Source organism: Vipera berus (genome assembly GCF_964194415.1).
Source record: "Vipera berus genome assembly, chromosome: Z".
In the NCBI taxonomy this organism is placed as follows: domain Eukaryota; kingdom Metazoa; phylum Chordata; class Lepidosauria; order Squamata; family Viperidae; genus Vipera; species Vipera berus.
The window spans coordinates 41,186,738-41,209,020 of NC_138205.1; the positions used below are offsets into that span (position 1 = coordinate 41,186,738).

Genomic DNA, 22,283 nt, shown 5'->3' on the forward strand with positions numbered 1-22,283 from the left:
GGAGTCAAGCTATTTTCAAAAGCACCTGAAGGCAATAACGTTGCCCTAAAGGTGGGCTATTAGTCCGACCAATGTGCAGGAAAGCTTCAATGAGGGCTAAAGGTAACCCAGTTACAGTAATAGTTACAGTAGCAGAATAGAGTTGGAAAGGACATTGGAAGTTTTCTGGTCCAACCTCCTGCTTAACCAGGGTACCCTATACCAGGGGTAAGCAACCTTGGCTCTTTTATGACTCGTGGACTTCAACTCCCAGACTTCCTGAGCCAGCCATGCTGGCAGTTGAAGTCCACGAGTCATAAAAGAGCCAAGGTTGCCCACCCCCGCCCTATACCATTTCAGACAAGAAGTTGTCCTATGTCTTCTTAGAAGCCTCACGTGATGAAGCACCCACAGCTTCTGAAGGCAAAGCGGTTCCACTGATTTTTTTTTTCACTGACAGGCCATTTCTCCTTAGTTCTAGGTTGCTTCTCTTTAACGAGCGTATCGCAAATACAATGCGCTCGACTAGCCTTATTTATAGAGAAAGGCAGAAGATCAGTATACTGTAACTTAAATTTAAACTTAAGAAGCAAAATGCCGCATCGACTAAACTTTATTGAGATCGGGGGCCACTACGTGTGACGCATTCACACCCTAAATCAAGACAAGTCAAAACGCCACGTGTAACAACAGCAGCGCAAATCCGCCGCGTTGCCCTGGTGGCAAACGTTCACTCAGGCAAGAGCGTAGACAGCCGGCTGCGGAGGCGTGACACCATACGAAGGACTTCCCTTCACAGGAAGCCGGAAGTCCCGGCCTTGAACCAGCTGACGTGTTATAAGAGGCGCTCCGATGGTCCCAGAGTGGCGGAGGAATAGTCGGCATGGAGGTTCTTTATCATCAGACCAACAAGTGGGTGTGAGAGGGGCAAGCGTGGAAAGCTCTCCGGAGCGGGGAACAAACGCGGAAATAAATTGGGAAGCGACGGGAAGGCTCTGGAAGAGGAAAGGAGCGGGAGGCGGGGGAACAGAAGGCGAACGAGGACAGTTGCCAGCAGGCACCAGCGCCAATAGTCACGCTTTTATAACTTTTTAGATATTTACGTAACATCTCCACGATCTTACAACCTTCCCCGTGGGAATGGGGGACTCGGCACCTCCATATGTTCTTGATTGCCTTTCTCGGTATCCCCCGTTGGCCGTAGGCTCCTGTGGGGCTGTGGTGCAGCAATTCAGAACCGGGAGGACCCCTGCTTCTTCCGCTCTTTTAGGGGAAAGAGCCTTCTGGATGAACAACAGCAGCTTTCGTAAAGCCAGTTACTGAATTTATGATCGAAGAGGGATTTCAGTTTGAGTAAATGGTGTCTTGTTTAATCATCCTGGCTATCCAATAAGCGAACCCTTGCTTAATTTGACAGACTAATAATTGGAATGAAACTCGCTTTGATGTCCAAAGGGTGGCTTTGATTAATTTCATGCTGAAACGGTGGACCAATACAATATATTAATTACAATAAAACTCTCCTTGCTGTAGAAAGGAGGCTTTGTTTAATTTCATACTGTTACAATTGAACAGCACAATATAGTCAAACAATACAGTTCAATCAAAAGATTAACCAATAACAGGAACTACCCTGAAGTGAGATGTAATTCATAAAAATAATACTTGGTCATTGGATTTCTAATGTTTTTTAAGTCATATGTTCTAGTTACAGCAAATTGGATATTTCAGCCCAACATTCTGTACTGAGAATTTTCAGTTGAGGCTCGGGCAAGAGCCTCTGAATTCTTGCTTTGTTTGAGCAATACAAGGCATCTATGATTTCTCATTTAAAAAAATTAATTTTACGTTTTCTTAGTGATATTCTATCTACAGAGGACTTTTAACCCTCAAGATAATTAAAGATTTCGAAAAAATTTCAATATGTTAAATAAACTTCATAATTAAGAAAATTATGAAGTAGATTAAGAAGATTAGTTCTGTTTGATTTTTCATTGGAAGAAATTTGATAATTTCAGGTGAAAATTTCAGGTGAAAAAGCCTTGCAATTTGTCTCTTCATCCTCGTAAAACTTCAATTAGATAATCCACTCCTGCTACTAGGAAACAGAGGTTGAAATAGAGTGAGTCCTTTTTCAATAATATCATGAATTGATCTGAACTTTGGTCTCCCTCGTCCAGCTATATACTTGAACCAAGGTGCAAATTTCCCTCATATTGTATTACATATGCCTACACATATGGCTCTCTTGTGAAACTATGATCCTAAAATTTAACAAGATGGGTTCTGATTTGAAAGTGAAAGAAACTGTATGAGAGGTATGGGAAACTGAAACAATATTGATAAGTCAGTCGTAGCAGTATGAAGAAGTCTAATGGACCAACTACATGAATTCATTTTAGCTATGATGTGTTCTTCTTGTCTAAATGTAGCCTTTGCTTTTTCCAATCCAAGGACAAGCACTAACTTTATGTACCAAGTTTTGATTGCCTAGTTCTGACACTACTTAATTTTGAAAAGGTCAAAATGATAACTTTGTGTCTGATTAAAATACTATTCACTGTCACATCCAACCCTGGCTGAGCTTAGTTTTTGTTCACTAATGGTCTGGTATGTGTTTAGATTCTTTCTTAGCCAATCCTAACCCTTGCAGAAATGTGTTAGTTTTTATAAAATAAAATGAGAGTAATATAAAACATCATATAATACATATTGAAATTAACAGCATCAAATATTAGTTAAGTCTCTTGCTTCATAACTTGGTAAAGTGAGATTGGATTTATCTGTTCGATTCATCCATATTGTAGTTGAGAAGACACTGATGAATGTGGTGACACTACTACATCCATCAGAAACAAACACAGATACACTATCCAACAATAATAATTATGCATGATCAAATTGATTTTAATAACCACATAAATGTATTTTTCTCCATGAATATAATAATAATAATAATAGATGAAACCTGGCATATATAACACAATTACAGATGATGTCAACTCCTAAATCAAAGATATTCTGAAAAAATGTTAATTGTGAAAAAGCATATCAACTTCTGATGGGAGGGGATTTTATTTGAAACTGCAGGCATCCCATCAAAAAAATAGTGCCTGCAGACCTCTCCCCTCCCCCTCTGACATAGGAGAATTGGGGGCCTATTACTACTACATGCTGGCTAGATCAATACTAGCTCAAAGAAATGTTCCTGTTAGGACCTTGGATTGCATTCCTCTTCTTTTTCCTTTTCTATTTTTTTTCATTCTATCATTTTCCTGACTTTCTGAAAAATAAAGCTTGCTGTGTTATTCTTATTATTCCTAGCTTATGTAATATATTAAAATTGTAAATCACCGGGTCAGTTGGCTGGGATGAGCAACTATAGAAATCGTATAAATAAATAAATAAATAATTTTTCTCTAGTATAGACCAATTTTTTGGTATCTAGTTTATAAATGATTTAAAATGAAATATTAAATATTCCAAATTTATTCTTTTGCATTTTCAGTTGGATGGAGAATAATACCATACTCCGCCCTATCTTCTTACCAGTGGTCGTTTTTTTTTTTTTACAGATCTGCTCCATTCTTTCCCTACTTTCTAATTGCCTTTTCTCTCTCGTGGTGTGATGCCATCATTTTTGTGCCATATATTCATTTCCAGGAGATGTTGTGGGGCAGAGCATTCTTCCCCTCCTTTCTCCACTGGATCTCCAGTGTCCTGTCACATTTTCTGTGCCTCTGGCATGATTTGTTCTGTTTCCAAAACAGGTCTTCCGGTTGGCAAGGCTGTTTGTTTTGGAGATGGTCCTTAGGAAATGTGCCAGATAATTAATGAAAGCATCACAACTCCCAGTTTAAGATAAACTAGAAAGCACAGACCCATCAACGTTCTCATTTTATTAGGAATGTGAAAGTTTTGAGAAACTGCTTGAAGTGGAAAGTCTCCTATGCTTAAATTGATTTAGGTTTTTCTTGTAGCTAAGATAGTTAAATTAAAATATTGAAGTAAAAACCGTGTGAAGTGCTGTATTCTAGCAAAGATTGGGTTGAAATCTGCTTTTTAAGAATATTAAATAGACAACTCACTATTAAGACTGTTTAGACTGGAATTTATTTGGTTGAGTGCACAACTTTTGAGGAAGACTGATTTAGCATTTCGTGATGTGGGATAGGAGGGGTAGGAGCATTAAATCTATGTAGGGGAATATAAAAGTTTAATATATGCTGATTTTATAATTTCTTGATTTATTCTTTCAATTGCCTGATGTAACCAATGACAATTCAGAACACCATGAATTTTAAACAATTGTTTATAAAAAGGAGAAAATGACACTTTTTCCCCCTTTTCTATAACTCTTGTCATCTCAGTTTTGCAAGTAAGGCAGTGATAGTTGGTAGACTATAAGGCTACTGTATTTACTCATGTCTGATGTGAAAAGAATCAGTTTGACTTTCTTGGTCATCTGCAGATGGTGCTTAGTCTCTATAATTGGGGAGACAAATGGCTGCTTATAATCCTGCTTTGAGGTTGTATAAAAACTTACCTAAACCTTTATGGGGAAAAACTTTAATGCTTATGGAAAGTAATGTATCGATATTAAGAAGTGTAGTTTAACAACCTTATAATATTCTTTTAGTTGAACAAAAAATTATTTGGAGAATCTCTTACTCTGCTTTAGTGTCTGTTCTTGAAAAATTCACTTTTTCTTTTGGAATAGCTAGTAGATTTCCTGCTTTCCTGCTTTCTTTTTAATAGGCAGATCCACGAAGTTCAGTCGTACATGGGCCGCCTGGAAACCTCAGACAAGGAGTCTGTTCACTGTGAGTAATTGGCGTATAAAAGTAACATGTCTGTTGGTTTAATCTAATGCCACAAGCATTTTGTCCTCTAATAATATCTGAGCCTCTTTTTGTTCAATTCAGTGAAAAATAGATAAAAAAACATGATATAAGAAATTTACTATGACTTATCAGTTTGTTTAAAATGCTTCAATGGACTTTAAAATCTGTATCAATTGTGAAGCCATACCATTTGGATCACAGTACAATACAATACAGAATAACGCAAATACTACTTTATTTGGCCAAGTGGCCTTGTGACATACAAGGAAGCTCTCAGTGTACATGCAAAGCAACAGATCATAAAATCATAATCATAAAAATAATAATAGCAGTTAGAGGGGGTAATAAAGAAGATAATAAGGATAGTGATAATGCTACAGCCATATTACATGGGTAAGTATATCTAGACATTAGTCCTGTGAGAATTATTACATAAATTCTCCAAGATATTTGAGACTCATAGTTCCTGTTCCTTTTTGTATTATGAAACTATGGTTATTTTGACTTCCTAGCTCCTTTTCGTCTCATATGAAGAGAGGAGCAAAGTAGGTTTAAAAAAGGGCTGCTGTAGATTGGTGCCTTTTAAAGCAATAGCTGATGATGTTAACTTGACCAGCATAGACGGCTGGCTCACAAAAGCAGGCATCGGGTCAGAAAGAAAATGTTGTGCATCTTAAAGCAGCGAAGAGAACTTCTTTTATTTGTCTCCCTCTGTAGTGGTGGAAAATGAAATCCAAGCACGAATAGACAGAATTTTTAGCAATCTAGACCGGTTGGAAATCTTCTGCAACAAGGAACCTCCAAACAAACGACAAAATGCCAAACTGTGAGTGATTATCCTTCTTAATGTTACCTTAAGACATTTAATGTGTTACTTTTATGCTGACATTATCAGATGTTTCCCAAACCAAATGAAAAGTGAGAATAAATGCTCCGATTCAGGTAGATTTCTTTGTTTCTGTAAAGTTGTAACTAGCATTGAGAAAGGCTTTTTGCAGTTATCCTTGTCTTTTTTTTCTATGAGTGTTTTCTCAGCAGATCTCCTGGACTGGATACTATGGGAATAATAAGTCCAATTGGAAATCTTGGTAGAAAGAATATTGGAAAAAATTCCCACCTGAATCATGAAGAGCTGATTTTCAGCTAAAATATAATATAATGGCAACTAAAGAGCTGCTTTGTACATCTATATGTATGTGGCCAAAGGTATACCACTGCTAGAGCACAGATTTTCTATAATTACATGCAGTGTTTCACTGAACAAAGAGAGGTTTGCTTTAGAACACTCCTGCAGTCTTTTCTCATTAATTATTATCTTATTTGGGGAGAGCTTATTATCTATTGCCTCTTTTCAGCCGGGTTGACCAGTTGAAATACGACATTCAGCACCTGCAGACAGGATTGCGAAATTTCCAGCATCGTCGCTATGCACGGGAGCAGCAGGAAAGACAACGTGAGGAGCTTCTGACTCGAACATTTACCACTAATGTAAGTCCTGCCCTTAAAACCAGAGAACTTAGGCTTAAATTCGCTTGCTTTCTGATTTTGGTCCTCAAAATTTTATAGCCACATTTTTTTTTAAACTAGTTGTTGTTCACATAGTTTTTTACCCAAAAATTAAGTGAACAATACACTTGAGAATGCACTGGGGCTGCCTGGGGACTGAGGTGGGAAAGAATTTGGGAGGGCAGGAAGTTTGAATTTCATGGCCATGGCTCATTGTTGACTCTGCAGAGGCTTTGGGTGAAGAATGTTGAGGAAAGATAACCATTTCCTTCCCTCCCCCTGCAGGATTCTGACACCACCATTCCAATTGATGAAACTTTACAATTTAATGAATCCCTTCAAAATGCACACCGTGGCATGGATGATCTTATTGGCAGCGGAACCAGCATCCTACAGGGCCTGAGGGATCAGAGAGTGACATTAAAGGTGGGCATAGGGTGGGACCTTCACCTTTTTTGTTTATGGTGACTAGGCATCCACTATATTTGAAATTTGAATATCAGAAATTTGTCAGAACAGTTCAAGTCCCCCAATTCAGTCATTCTGGCTATGAATTACATGAAATCTAAATCTATTCTTGTTATATCTTTGCTCTCCAAGCTAGCTGCAGTACTTGCATCTTTGGAAGGAATTGGATGTTTTCTTAATATAAATAATTCAATTATTTGAAGATACCTGTTATTAAAAAATAAACACAACCATAGAAATAAAAGAGAATTTTACAAGTCTGCTTCTGGAAGAAGCTCTTGTGGCTCTTACGACTTGGACTGTTCACGTAGCAAGTGCTTTGCATAGAAGAGATGATGATTCTCCAGTTTCCCAGTTACAACTTTCCAGTGATCATTGATGGGAAAGACTCATGAATCCATAGAGAGAGATGATCAGTTGGATTCAGCAACAAACTGGGTTAGATAGGCAAACAGTCTTTTAAGCTGTGTGGCAACTTCCTTGAGTAAAGTAATTGAGCTTAAAAAAAACCCCACCCCAATCTGATGGTTGTCTCTTCCATTCTAAACTATTGAAAGTGGATCCTCCATGCCAGTGGTACCTAAGGAAAATATTTGCATGAGATTTACTTCAGCTTTGTTTTCTTTTTAGCTCTTCCTTTTTTCCTCTTCCTTGCTTCTTTGCTGTTCCTAAGAGGTCCTGCTTATAATCATTGCTGGCTCTGGTCTCATTTCTCCAGTCATGCCTTGTGTATTTGTTCTTCTCCACTTTTCAAGACTGTCTTAATATTTTCCTGTGTGATCTACTTTTACTGTGTATTCTACTGTTATCAGCATGTTATATCCTTAGTACAAAGCCCTTGCTGTTTCTAAATTATGTAAACCTTTTCTCCTCACCTTATCCTCAAACGTCCCACAGCTTCTTCTGTAGTGGTTAAAAAAATAGCAGTGCTTACTGGTTGCTGATGCAAAGAACAGTTTGGAACCTGATGCCTGTTTTTATTCTAACCCTACTCTGTTCTTCAGGTAATACTTGGAAGAGACTAGGTTGGGCAAGGGATGTGGGCCTTGTGGATATAGCAGTTTTCCATGTTTTGGAAGTAGAAATATCTTGGAATGCAAGTAGCCAATTCCAGAAATCTTTGACAGATAAATAAAGTGCCTCTATTAAAGAAAAAAAATAATTGACTGAATATTTACAAATATTCTTTTTCCTAATTTCATAGTAAAAATACTCAAATACTGGTTTTTGTTCATTGTTTAACTACACAGTGCTGCTTTGTAGTTAGGTATGTGCGTAGCATACCGTTCTGGAGAAGTCTACAGCATTCCATTTGTCCTCTTGCCCACATAGACTGCCTAACTATCACCAGAATAGCCAGATCTGTGAGATCTGGAAGATGGCAGGAACATTCCAGACTTCTCCAGAATGTTCTGTACGTGGGACAGTGAGTTTTACACATTCCAGTTGCATTACTACTGTTCTGATAGCTTCAGGCATATTCTTCCTTGCTGTTAAGTGGTTCTTATTAGCTGTGTCTTATTAACTTGGTATGTTTTCAGCTTAAGGATCTGACCTTGATATACTCAGTATATGTCAAGGTATTTATATTGTTTAACTACACAGTGCTGCTTTGTAGTTAGGTATGTGCGTAGCATACCGTTCTGGAGAAGTCTACAGCATTCCATTTGTCCTCTTGCCCACATAGACTGCCTAACTATCACCAGAATAGCCAGATCTGTGAGATCTGGAAGATGGCAGGAACATTCCAGACTTCTCCAGAATGTTCTGTACGTGGGACAGTGAGTTTTACACATTCCAGTTGCATTACTACTGTTCTGATAGCTTCAGGCATATTCTTCCTTGCTGTTAAGTGGTTCTTATTAGCTGTGTCTTATTAACTTGGTATGTTTTCAGCTTAAGGATCTGACCTTGATATACTCAGTATATGTCAAGGTATTTATATATCTGTGGTTTTGGCCATTTTTTGCTACCTTGCATATGCATAAAATTGTGGATAGGCTTCCATGACTATGTAAAGTTTTTTTTTCATATAAAGAGTTAGGTTGTCCATATAAATGTATTTGCTTCTCCTGTAATTGTGGTGGATCTATTTGGATCAGTCTAGCCACATAGTTCATGTGACTTCCTTCTGGTTGCTGGACTTAATGCAGTGTGATTTGCTTAATTGGCAATGGAGAAAATTGTATCAGTGTGATGTGGCTTATGCTAGGGTTCTCTGCTGTTCACAGAGGAGGGAGGGCTATCCAGATAGTAAGCATCATATTGCCAGCAGAGCAAGCCCCAAATAATCTGTAGACAGCAGTGGAATCCAGTGGTGCACAAGTAGTGAAACAGCCCTAAGGAAGACAGACACCAAGAGAGTTATGTGGTTCTAATGGGACAGCTTCTTTAATCACCACCAAGCAACTTAGTCAAAGAATAAAAAGACTAACTGCCACAAGGAAGTCACCTTTGAAGTGGGTGAACTGAGGAAAAAATACATTGCTGAGATGATCTCTGTAGCAGAAAAGAGCAAGTGCTTGTGAGAGAAAGATAATGACCATAGGTTCAAGATGGGCTCACTTGCCCACCCCATTTCATGGTCACATTATTTTTTATTTTGTTAGTTATAGTTTCCTGGAACAGAACCCTTGCAAATAACAAAGACGACCTATATTGCTTTATGGCTGGGCAGATTTACATGGGAAATGTACAAAATATGGAGCCTAAAGCTTATTATCAAAAATAGTTTCTTAGTTTGTGATTGCAAACTGTATATAGGGAAGTTATGTAGAACAGTCAAGAGTAGCCTGTGTTTTCCAGTAGCAAAATAAGCCCCTCTGTGGTGAGTAAATCATGATCCACAAATATATTGCCATTTGACCTCATTTTATTTGCAAGAGAGCTGATAATGCCATTTCAACAGTATACATTTTAAAATATCCTTCTATTGGATTGACCAGTGATAGGGGATAATTTTGCAAGCAGAAAGCTTACTGCTAAGCTTGTAAGCCGCCCTGAGTCTTTGGAGAAGGGCGGGATATAAATGGAATTAAAATAAATAAATAAAATAGAAAGGAAATATTAAATAAAAATAGAAATTACCACTATTCGGGTCCCCTCCTCCCAAATTATTTTTTAAATTTTTAGGTGACCTCAGACACTTACAGAAGGCATAAGAATTACAATTTCTGAAGAGCAAAAGATTGGTTGGAAAGTGAGAGTGGGTGAGGAAAAAATGGATATGTAAAATAAAGTGATTCACATGTCATTGTAAACTATGCATGCTGTTTCTGGAGAGACTGAAGGCTCTGTAGGAAATATCTGAAGAGGAGTACCTTGAAAGTCAAAAGACCCTCTCTGACAACTTTTTAAAAAACTAATATTGTCACTTTTTTCTGTTACTTTCAGGGCACCCACAAGAAAATAATGGATATTGCCAACATGCTCGGTTTATCTAATACAGTCATGCGTCTCATTGAGAAACGTGCCTTCCAGGATAAGTACTTCATGATTGGAGGCATGCTTGTGACATGCATAATCATGTTCCTCGTAGTGCAGTATCTTACTTGAAAGGCTGAAGAACACACTACCAGACTGAGTTAGCGTTCCTTTCTACACTGATTTCCAGCATAACTGTGAATCTCCTGGATTGGCTACAGCTGCCGTGTGACTCATATGATGCTCAAGTTGAGTGGCTTATATAGATTCTGCCGTTGGTGTGCAGGGATGCTTATCCACACAGCACTCATAATTTTTCAGTCATATAGTGGGCATGTTGCCCAGGTGACTCTCAGGCTTAGTTGACAAGGACAGGAGCTGTCTCCTTTAGTTCTCTGAGTAATCCTGGTATAAGTTACAAAGCCTCTCAACAAAGTGCCCAATAAAGTATTACTATTGGATCTATAGATTTCATAGTTCCTCAAGATCAAGATATATACGTCTACAAACACTGTAATTACTAGTGAAAATGAAGCAGCCTGGCTTAACTTATTGCAGGTGTGGGACATAGGGAGACTGTCTTGTTCCCAGGATTGATTAAAATAAATAGAAATCCTTTAGTCCATGTGCAGTGGAGATGGTTTTTGTTAATTATAGATTCTGCATCTATCATGTATCTAGAGTAAACAGACTGTGAAAACTAGCTGAACTACAGTGTAGTAACTCATTTTAAAGTAAATAATAGATGTGTTAGGGACCATGATAATTTAGATACATGGGCTAATGTAACCTGTAGCAGAATCCTACTTTTAGTATTGGGAAAGAAGTGTGGAACATGCTGCTTACCATTCAGGGGAATAACAAACTTCCTTACAAAATGGATTTATATGTGTATTTTTAAAAATTTGTATGTAGAATCACTGGTTCACAGTGTACCCATTGTGTTTGTCACAGCAGTGTCATCTTTTAATCCCCTAGCTTTTGTGTATTCAGTTACTTCTACTTTTCATGAATGCAAAATTTATTATTTCTGCAATTTTATGCTGCACGGTTCCAAAAAACATTTATACAGTGAGATTTAACAAGATGAATTTAGCCACTTTTGAGTCTAAAGTATATAATTCTTAATGGATTTTGGGAGGGGGAGGGGGGATTTGAAATCTTGTGCAGATCTCCTAAAGAACAGAGTTAAGTTAAAAACTTCCAGGTAAATGCATATAAACCTGTCATTTGATATCTCAGACCTATTGTCCTTTGTTCCAACTGGACCAGTATTATTGTTTTGTTTGAAAAACCTGATTGTGAATAGATGAATAGCATAGATGTTATTCCATATTACAACAAATTATGTGTGCTGTTCTATACTGTAAATCTCCAAGATTTCAAGAAATCCTTACAGCTGATATAACTTGTGTTATGAATTTTCTGTTTGCAAATGGTGCCTGGCTGTCCAACTATGCTGGGTCAACTAAGGTATAGTATCAAAGTTTAATTGTCTTTTTCTACATCCCCAAATTCATTAATACAACCATATGCTGAAATAGACATCCAAGCATCATGTACAAATTCCAATCTGGCTATGTTCCTGATAACAGTTTATTTGATTCTTGCTTCATTTTTACTGATAAGGATAATGTTTCAGTAAGTTTAATTGGATTAAAAATTCTTCCAAAGCAGATACGGAAAATATTCAACAGTAATTATAGTTTCATTCTGTTTGGGTTTCTCCCCCCCCCCTCTTCTGTTGTATTGACCTACTCCTCCAAATTAAAGTTCCCTTTTTCCTTTAAGGAGTCACATGCTTTGCTTTAGAGGAGGTATTTAATTGAAATAATGGCTAGATGTTAAGTTTATTGTCATGCTATACCATACATTTTTAAAAGTTAGAATGTGAAGCAGGGGTTTACATGGTGAAAGGCATTTTTTTAGGATGTACATCCTAAAAATCTCATAGGGATACTCTGAGAACAAATTATATTAGATATTGGGAAGCCCTTGAATCATAATTTTCAAATTAATGTCTCTTTAGAAGCATTCAGTCTGCCTTCCCAAGCCCTTAGTGTTGGCAGGTATAATACAGTATATATGTCCTCTCCCCAGTAGTTCCTAGAGTACACATTTTAAGGTGCAAGCAGTCTGTTTTAGATTGACAAGATTTCTTTCTATAAGTGAGGAACAATAAGAAAATTACTTAGAAGGATCTCAACTTATCTTTCTTTCTTGGAGCCTGACAAAGACCTATTCCATATCAAGAAATTCTCAGTATACTTTACAGGATTGTGGTGGGGAAAAATAGAAGAAAGTGCTATATATGTTGCTAAATGAAAGACATAAATGAAGACATAAATAACTTCCATACCCAACAACACTTTGATTTAATGGATCTTTCTGGGAGGAAACAACCCCTGATTGTCAATGAAATCCAATTCATATCAAGTTGCCTTTTTAAAAATGTTTGTAATGATGTGCAAATTATATGGGAATATTTCATTTCACCAAGGAAGCAGAAATCAGTGTCTTTGGATCTGTCTGATGACAAAATAGAAGATTGCTACTTGGAATATAAAAAAGTAAGTGGATTAAGGAGCATGAATTAATGAATGGAACTAAGGGAAAAAAACAGGTAAGTTGTATGTCTTTGGAATCAAGAGAATAAACTGGAATGGAGTCTACAGTGGACCTGGAGGATGGTGACCTAATCTTGTAAAGGGGAGTTGAGAATATATGCAGGGGAGTGTAGTTATAGTTCGTGGTCTTTTCCTCATTCCCACCCATCCATTCATGCCATCTAACAGACTTATTTTCCCCCATGAATATTCACTCATAATGTTCTATAATATTTCCCAAGTCTCATCTTTTTATTTATTTATCACAGTTCACTGGAGCGTAACATACCAATATCAGCAGCTGGCAAATCCTACTTTTCATTTATATACTCAGTAACCAAGATAACACAAATTCATTCTGATAACTGCACATTTTTATCTTTTCATCCACAATGGGCTATATTTTGAGCTTTTCAGAGATGTAAAGATGATGTTTGATGAGTATTTGTTTAGAAAAATAACCATTTTAGGTAAATGTGAAGTTTAATAATGTCTAGTTATGCAGAGTAAAAGAAATTACAAGTTCAAAACCATGACTGATTTGATGGTTTATGATGAAAGGTAGAGAATTAAGGAATAATACAAGAACAATGAGCAACTAGGGAGAAACACTTTTTTGATGGGGTTGATACTAATACTATGTGAAAGTAGATTTTGGGGGGAAATGAACCTGGAAAGTGAAAAAAAGTGAGGGAAATACAAAAAGGATGAAATGAAAGGCTAGATGAGAAAAATGTGCACGAGAAAATCTTGCTGCAAATAAGGATGAGAGTAATTATGTATATGGAAGAGTAGCAAAGAATGACGTCAAAGCAAGGTCTGGTTAAGATTAAAAATTGAAGAAAAGGCAGGATGAGTTGGAAATTTTAAGAAATGTGAGAAATAGTTTGAACAAGGAGTCTCCAGTTAAGTGACAAAATAAAATGGAAGTGGAAGAAACCAACATGAGGAAAAATGGGAGTATTTTAGAAATTATATGGGGTTGATACTAATACTGTGTGAAAGTGAAACAAAAATTGTAAATGACAATGTCCAAAGGAAAAAGAAACCACATGAAATAAATGCTGTGAGAATGTTGGAAAATAATAAAGCTATTAGTGTATATATAACTGCAGAAATGCTAAGAGGTGATTTGCTTATGGAAGTGGCTGTACATCATGTTTACAGTGTGTTCTGAAGAGTGCATCTATATCTAACAATTGGAAGATTCTGTTTCCCTACAACAAGATGAAGGTGGATTCCTTTATTAAAAGTGCTCGGAAGATATTTGGCAAAATTGTTCTGGGAAGGTACAAGAGGTAAATATTAGCAACATTTCAGAAGTACAGGGCAGTTTTTCTTTTTTCAATCTATATGCTAGCCATCTTCCCAGCTTGTTTGCATTTTCAAAGAAATTCTGTTTAGCCCATTTAATCTGGAAAAAATTATGGGATAGAAATATTAGATTAACTAAAGCTGTATCATATAAAGAAAATTTGTATAAAATGTTTTATAGATGGCACATGACACCAGTGAGACTAGCAAAAATGTTTAAAAATACTTCAAATGTTTGTTGGAAATGCAGCCAAAGACCAGGTACCTATTATCATCTCTGGTGGACATGTTCTAAAGCTAAAAGGTTTTGGCTTAAGATACATTTATGGTTGGAGAAGATGGTTAAAAACAAATAGAATTTAAACCTGAATTGTTTTTGTTAGGAATGATAGATCCCAATTATGATAAAGAAACTGGGTATTTAATACTACATGTATTAACAGCAGTGAGAATTATGTATGCCCAATACTGGAAAAATGAGAGTGTACCAACTGAAGAAATGCTTATCAAGAAAATACTAGATTGTGCAGAAATGGATAGATTAACTTTAGAGATTAAAGAAAAAGAGCATTTAGTTTATTATAGAACTTGGAATAAATTTTATCAATGGCTAGACAAACGAATTAGAGAGAAAGGAAGGTGATACTTATTTTTTTGACCTTATTTTACTAAGAAAAATATTATAGATTGAAAATTTAACATTGTTTACTATAATTTGCTATGTCTATTATTGTTATCAATCATTCTTACAACTTCTATTGATGTATATCAACCCAGACAATATGCTATTTGCTAAATATTGAATGTAATTGGGGGAAACCCCAACCCCTCCCTCAACTTTTCCTCTATCTCAACCCCGTACCCCATCCCTGCATTTTCCTCCCCACCCTTATAAGAACCAATAAAATTTACATTAAAAAAGTACAGTGCAGTTTGGAGTGGAGCACTTAGTGAATAAAATGGGAGGGAATAAAACATGGATGTGTGATATCCCCCTGCATAATACTTTTCAGGGGAACAAATATGCAAATACTTTTACATGTAAACAGTGTCATGTTGGTATAGGACTCAAATGATGTGCAGTAAATGTGTGGTAGGGAAATAGAGTGAATAATTGCAAATTATAAGTGGTTAAAATGAGATATATAAATGAACAGTTTGTAAAGATGGGGAAATAAATTTATTTATTAATTAAATTGACATAGCTATCCATCTTGCTACTGTGACTCTGGGCAGGGTACAAAGTAAAGAATCCAGAAAACAATGCAAAGTCAACCAAAGAATAACTATAAAAATCACTACAAACAATAAAACTATTAAAGCATTAATCAGTGAGAGAGCGCTATTCATTTTCTTAAAAGTTTGACCACTTAGCAAGCTTTCCACTAACCTCCCTGGATCCAAAGGGCAGATGATAGTCATCTAAGACTTCTTGAAGCCTACTAAGGTCCAGGCCAATCTCATCTTTGGAGTTACGATGCTCCAAGCATTGTGGTAGAAAAGGGTCTCCTTGGTCTTATCAAATAACATTCCTTCATAGATAGGTTGCCCAACCTACCCTTTTTGCTGGGTTTCATAGGATACTGTAGGTAGATATACAAGTAGTCTCAACAATTTTTTAATTTAGTAACCAAAGTTCACTACGGGCACTGAACAAAGTGACTTATGACCATTTTTCACACAACCACCATTGTAGCGTTCCCATAGTCACATGATCAAAATTTGGAGGCTTAGCAACTGGAACATATGATGGTTTCAGGGTCTCAGTGTCACATGGTCACCTTTTATTTTTATTTTAATCCCATTTATATCCCGCCCTTCTCCGAAGACTCAGGGCGGCTTACAATTTAAAGCACAAATCAATGTGCTTAGCATTAGCCTTCATTCTATGTATATGCCTGCTTATTAGGGCTTTCGCCCCCCCCCCCAAGCGGCATTATTACAAAGTCAGCTTATTGCCCCCAACAATCTGGGTCCTCATTTTACCTACCTCGGAAGGATGGAAGGCTGAGTCAACCTTGAGCCTGGCGAACCTGCACTAATTGCAGGCAGCTGGTGACAAGCAAAATCAATGGAGAAACCAGATTTACTTTACAACCCTATTACTAACTTAATGCAGTGATTCACTTAACAACCGTTGCAAGAAAGGTCAAAAAATGGGCAAAATTCACTTAACAACTTTCTTGCTTAGCAACAATACCAACAATTGCAGTTGTTAGTTGAGGACTACTTGTAATTTGGAGCAGGACATAAGGCGAGTGTGTGTGTGTGTGTGTGTGTGTGTGTGTGTGTGTATGCGCCTCTGTGTATGTTTCTTTGAGTAAGTTTTTTAAAAAATCCTGACAATTGTCTGGATTAGTCTCTGCAGTTTTCTTGGCAAAGTTCCAGAAATGGTTTGCCATCATTTCTTTTCTAGGGCAAGAGAACTGGCCCAAGATCACCCAGCTGGCTTTGTTCCTAAAGCAGGATTAGAACTCTCACCTGAAATCTCATCATCTACCTAATTAACCAGTGCAGTTCAAACCATGCTATTACAGAGGATACAGCAGATAACATGTTTCTGCAGAGCAGTACCATCTTTATGGCATTCCTCCATGGCCATGGCCATAGATCGCCAGCTATCTCTTTAGAAGGACATGCCACTGGAATGGAGCACTAAATATCCTTTCTATGGCAACCTTGGCTTGTCTGTCTCAGGCCAACTCACCTGACAGGGTTGTTTGTGGGGAAAATAGGAGGAAGAAGGTTGTTAGATATGTTTGCCACCCTTTAGTTATTTGTAAAAATTATAAAGGTGGGATACAAAATAATAAAAAGGAAATGGAAGTACATTTTTTGATCTCCATAAAAGGTAAAGGTTCCCCCGCACATGCGTGCTAGTCGTTTCCAACTCTAGGGGTTGGTGCTCATCTCTGTTTCAAAGCCGAAGAGCCAGCGCTTGTCTGAGGATGTCTCCGTGGTCATGTGGCCGGCATGAATGGACGCCAAAGTCGCACAGAACGCTGTTACCTTCCCACCGTAGTGGTCCCTATTTTTCTACTTGCATTTTTACGTGCTTTTGAACTGCTAGGTTGGCAGAAGCTGGGACGAGTAAGAGGCGCTCACTCTGTTACGTGGCACTTGGGATTCGACCTGCCAAACTGCTGACCTTCTGATTGACAAGCTCAGTGTCCTAACCCACTGACCCACCGCGTCCCTTGATCTCCATAGACTATAACAATAAAACCTCTAAGGTTGAATCTGATCATGGCCTTAATAAATATACCCAATTTTTACTAAACGTTCAGGCTTACAGTAGTTCCTTAGACAGCTCAGGAACTGTTGGAATCCTAACTTCTGGAACAAGGAAAGTTAAAAAGTAAACAAAATAGTGCCAAATGGTTAATTATTCCTGAATTAAACACATGCCTCTAGTTTTCTAATCCATGGACAGCATGGAAACAACATTTATCATGTAGTTTTATATTCAGCAGATTCAGAGCACAAAAGAAGTGGACACCCCTCTCTTAATGCTCCAAGCACACTTGGTGTTATACAGCCAGGCAAAGTTTGATTTTGCTTCCTCTTTCAGTAGCTTACTAGCTCCTGGCCTTATACCCAGAGACTGTCAAGCCCCCGTTTTATTTTATATTATAAGCAAAGGTTGTCCTCTAGTGGTGATAGATGTTAAGTTTGCTCTGTAACTACTGTATGTAAATTCTGCTCCCTATACAGGTGAAACTCGAAAAATTAAGACTATCGTGCAAAAGTTCATTTATTTCAGTAATGCAACTTAAAAGGGGAAACTAATATATGAGATAGACTCATTACATGCAAAGCAAGATAGTTCAAGCCGTCATTTGTCATAATTGTGATGATTATGGCGTAGAACTCATGAAATCCCCAAATCCACAATCTCAGAAAATTAGAATATTACATGGAATCAATAAAACAAGGAGTGTACATAGAACAATATCGGACCTCTGAAAAGTATAAGCATGCATATGTACTCAGTACTTGGTTTGGGCCCCTTTTGCAGCAATTACTGCCTCAATGCGGCGTGGCATGGAAGCTATCAGCCTGTGGCACTGCTGAGGTGTTATGGAAGACCAGGATGCTTCAATAGCGGCCTTCAGTTCTTCTGCATTGTTCGGTCTCATGTCTCTCATCTTTCTCTTGGCAATGCCCCATAGATTCTCTATGGGGTTCAGGTCAGGCGAGTTTGCTGGCCAATCAAGCACAGTAATCCCACGGTCATTGAGCCAGGTTTTGGTGCTTTTGGCAGTGTGGGCAGGTGCCAAGTCCTGCTGGAAAATGAAGTCAGCATCCCCATAAAGCTCGTCTGCAGAAGGAAGCATGAAGTGCTTCAAAATCTCCTGGTAGACGGCTGCGTTGACCCTGGACTTAATGAAGCACAGTGGACCAACACCAGCAGATGACATAGCTCCCCAAATCAACACAGACTGTGGAAACTTCACACCGGACTTCAAGCATCTTACACTGTGTGCCTCTCCATTCTTCCTCCAGACTCTGGGTCCTTGGTTTCCAAATGAGATGCAAAAGTTGCTCTCATCAGAAAAGAGGACTTTGGACCACTGAGCAACAGACCAGGTCTGTTTTTCTTTAGCCCAGGTAAGACACTTCTGACGTTGTTTGTTGTTCAGGAGTGGCTTGACAAGAGGAATGCGACATTTGAAGCCCATGTCCAGGATCCGTCTGTGTGTGGTGGCTCTTAATGCACTGACTCCAGCCTCAGTCCACTCCTTGTGAAAGTCCCCAACACTTTTGAATGGCCTTTTCCTGACAATCCTCTCCAGGCTGCGATCATCCCTGCTGCTTGTGCACCTTTTTCTTCCACACTTTTCCCTTCCACATAATTTTCTATTAATGTGCTTTGATACAGCACTTTGGGAACATCCAACTTCTTTTGCAATTACTTTTTGAGGCTTTCCCTCCTTATGGAGGGTGTCAATGATGGTTTTCTGCACAACTGTCAGGTCAGCAGTCTTCCCCATGATTGTGATTTCTACTGAACCAGACTGAGAGACCATTTAAAGGCTCAGGAAGCCTTTGCAGGTGTTATGGCTTAATTAGCTGATTAGAGTGGGACACTTTGAGCCTAAAATATTGCACCTTTTCACAATATTCTAATTTTCTGAGATTGTGGATTTGGGGTTTTCATGAGCTGTATGCCATAATCATCACAATTATGACAAATGACGGCTTGAACTATGTTGCTTTGCATGTAATGAGTCTATCTCTTAGTTTCCCTTTAAGTTGCATTACTGAAATAAATGAACGTTTGCACGATATTCTAATTTTTTGAGTTTCACCTGTATCTCAATAGAAATTTGATAAGAATGTTTGCTGGAAATTTTCTTTTAATTTTCGCTATTTGATCTCCAGAATGGCATAGAAAACTGATGACAGAAAAAAGATCTACTGATTCATTGAGCCTATCTTTGAAAATTTTGTTTTCTTTTTAATTTATTTATTGTCCCAAAGGTGCTTTTCAAAAGGCAATTGGACTTCCATGGGTTTTTTTCCCCTTGAAAACATTTTGCTTCTCATCCAAGAAGCTTCTTCAGTTCTTATTCATTTATCATCTTTAATTATTATTATTATTATTATTATTATTATTATTATTATTATTATTATTATTATTATTATTATTATTATTATTATTATTATATTAATAATAATAATAATAATAATAATAATAATAATAATAATAATAATAATAATAATAATAATAATAATAATAATAATAATAATAATAATAATAATAATAATAATTTTCATCTTATGTTAGACATGTGTTTATCCCAAGCATGTTTGAACTCAGTTACTGATGACTGATCCACTACCTCTGCTGGAAGTTGCTTCCCAGTTTCAACTCTTCATTCTGTGAAGTAATACTTTCTAATATTACTTTTGAATTTCCCTCCTGTCAGTTTAAATTATGTCCCTGTGTTTTTGATTTTTGCTTAATATTGAAAATACTGCCTTCTAGAACTTATTCACATCCTTAATATATTTAAAAGTTTCAATCATGTCCTTCCTCAGCCGATTTCTGTCGGACAAAATCGCTCGGATCCGGACCGGTTTGGACTCCGACTGGGCAGAGTCTGACAAAGAGGATACGAGCGGCCTTGATTTAATCTGGGAAGAGTTCGATCCTGTGACTCCTGAAGAAGTGGACAAGATCATGGGGAAGCTGAGCTCCACCACGTGTTTGTTGGACCCGTGCCCATCCTGGCTGACTTATGCAGCCCGGGATGGGACACGAGGCTGGCTCCAGGCAGTGATTACTGCCTCTTTGAGTCAGGGTAGTTTTCCCTCCGCCTTGAAGGAGGCGGTGGTGAGACCCCTCCTCAAGAAGCCTGCCTTGGACCCAGCAATTTTAAACAACTATCGTCCGGTCTCCAACCTTCGCTTTTTGGCGAAGGTTGTTGAGAGCGTGGTGGCACAGCAGCTCCCTTTGTTCTTGGATGAAGCTGACTACCTAGACCCGTACCAATCGGGTTTCAGGCCCGGGTACAGCACGGAGACGGCATTGGTCGCGCTGGCGAATGATCTCTGGCGGGCTCGGGACAGAGGTTGCTCCTCTGTCCTAGTCCTTTTAGACCTCTCAGCGGCTTTTGATACCATCGACCATGGTATCCTGCTGCGGCGTCTCAGAGGGTTAGGAGTGGGAGGCACAGTTCTCCAGTGGTTCTCCTCTTACCTTCTGGGACGTTCGCAGTCGGTGTTGGCAGGGGGGCAGAGATTGACCTTGAGACCTCTCATTTGTGGAGTTCCTCAGGGATCGGTTCTCTCGCCTCTCCTGTTCAACATCTATATGAAGCCGCTGGGTGAGATCATTCGTGGTTTTGGAGTTGGGTATCACCAATATGCTGATGATACCCAACTTTTTATTTCTACCCCAAACCACCCCAGCGATGCCCTCGACGTGATGTCCCGTTGCCTGGAGGCGGTCCGGGTCTGGATGGGGAGGAACAGGCTTCGACTCAACCCTGACAAGACTGAGTGTCTGTTCGTGCCGGCATCCCGGGAAATTCCGATTATCCCATCATTGGCCATGGGGGGTTAGCTATTACCCCCCGTAGATAGGGCCCGCAACTTGGGGGTCCTTCTAGATTCACAGCTCTCTTTGGAAGAGCATATTGGAGCTGTGACTAGGGGGGCCTTTGCCCAGGTTCGCCTGGTGCGCCAGTTGCGGCCCTATCTAAACCGGGATGCCTTGCGCACAGTCACTCATGCGCTCGTGACCTCTCGTCTAGACTACTGTAATGCTCTCTACATGGGGCTGCCCTTGAGGTCCACCCGGAGACTCCAGCTGGTACAGAATGCAGCCGCGCGAGTTGTCTTGGGAGTTTCCCGATACTCCCATGTTACACCTTTGCTCCGCGAGCTGCATTGGCTACCGGTTGCTCTCCGGGTGAGGTTCAAGGTGTTAGTGATGACTTACAAAGCCCTTCATGGCATGGGTCCAGATTACCTACGGCAACACCTGCGGCCGGCGTCAACTTCCCTCCGTCCAGTGCGCTCCCACAGAGAGGGCCTCCTCAGGGTGCCGCCGATCAAAGAATGCCGATTGGTGACCCCCAGGGGGAGAGCGTTCTCTGTGGGCGCGCCAGACCTTTGGAACAGCTTACCGGTTGAGCTCCGGACGGCCCCCGACCTTCGCTCCTTCCGGCGCGATCTCAAAACTTTCTTTTTCGAACAAGCTGGCCTGGTCTGACGGGATGGGGTTGGGTTTTTATAAATAGTTTTAATTGTAATATGTATTAATTTTAAGGGCATAATGTTTAATGGCTTTTTAATTTTTGTATAATATTTTTATTGTGTATTGCCCTGTTCACCGCCCTGAGTCCTTCGGGAGAAGGGCGGTATAGAAATCAAATTATTAAATTAAATTAAATTAAATTAAATAATACTAAAATTGCTTTGTTGGGCCAAGTAAAGAGGGTTTTTGGGGTCCAATTGTCTACTGATTTTTGCAATCAAATGGATGTCTCTACTGAAAAGTCCACCATGGAAATGGTTGGAATCCCAATCCTTTAATTCCCAAGAGACCAACTGTCTCTCTATATGGAGATTCTGTCTGAGGATTAGTCATGAAAATTATTTATAAGCATTCTATGAATTTGACAGGTAGTTA

General features: G+C 38.7%; 1 protein-coding gene across 3 annotated transcripts; it reads left to right on the forward strand.

Moving 5' to 3' along the window:
* Window positions 1-788: 788 nt before the first annotated feature.
* Window positions 789-15,064, forward strand: GOSR2 (golgi SNAP receptor complex member 2). Of its 3 annotated transcripts, XR_014028646.1 has the most exons (8): window positions 789-891; window positions 4,738-4,802; window positions 5,541-5,649; window positions 6,179-6,311; window positions 6,615-6,755; window positions 10,191-11,693; window positions 12,721-12,790; window positions 13,994-15,064. XR_014028646.1 is itself a non-coding variant. In XM_081345532.1 (6 exons), the coding sequence occupies exons 1-6, from the start codon at window positions 863-865 to the stop codon at window positions 10,350-10,352; spliced, it is 639 nt and encodes a 212-aa protein (XP_081201658.1). In that variant the 5' UTR covers window positions 789-862; the 3' UTR covers window positions 10,353-15,064. The 3 variants fall into 3 exon arrangements, 2 of the variants coding, with proteins under 2 accessions (XP_081201658.1, XP_081201659.1); XM_081345532.1 differs by having other exon boundaries at window positions 10,191-15,064; XM_081345533.1 differs by lacking the exon at window positions 6,615-6,755 and having other exon boundaries at window positions 10,191-15,064.
* Window positions 15,065-22,283: the final 7,219 nt, after the last annotated feature.

What these genes read in the sequence shown, in the direction of transcription:
- GOSR2 (XM_081345532.1), top strand. Translation starts at nt 863, where the DNA reads ATGGAGGTTCTTTATCATCAGACCAACAA. An exon ending in CTTTATCATCAGACCAACAA is followed by an intron (nt 892 to 4,737) that starts GTGGGTGTGAGA and finishes TCTTTTTAATAG; the next exon opens with GCAGATCCACGAAGTTCAGT. An exon ending in AGACAAGGAGTCTGTTCACT is followed by an intron (nt 4,803 to 5,540) that starts GTGAGTAATTGG and finishes CTCCCTCTGTAG; the next exon opens with TGGTGGAAAATGAAATCCAA.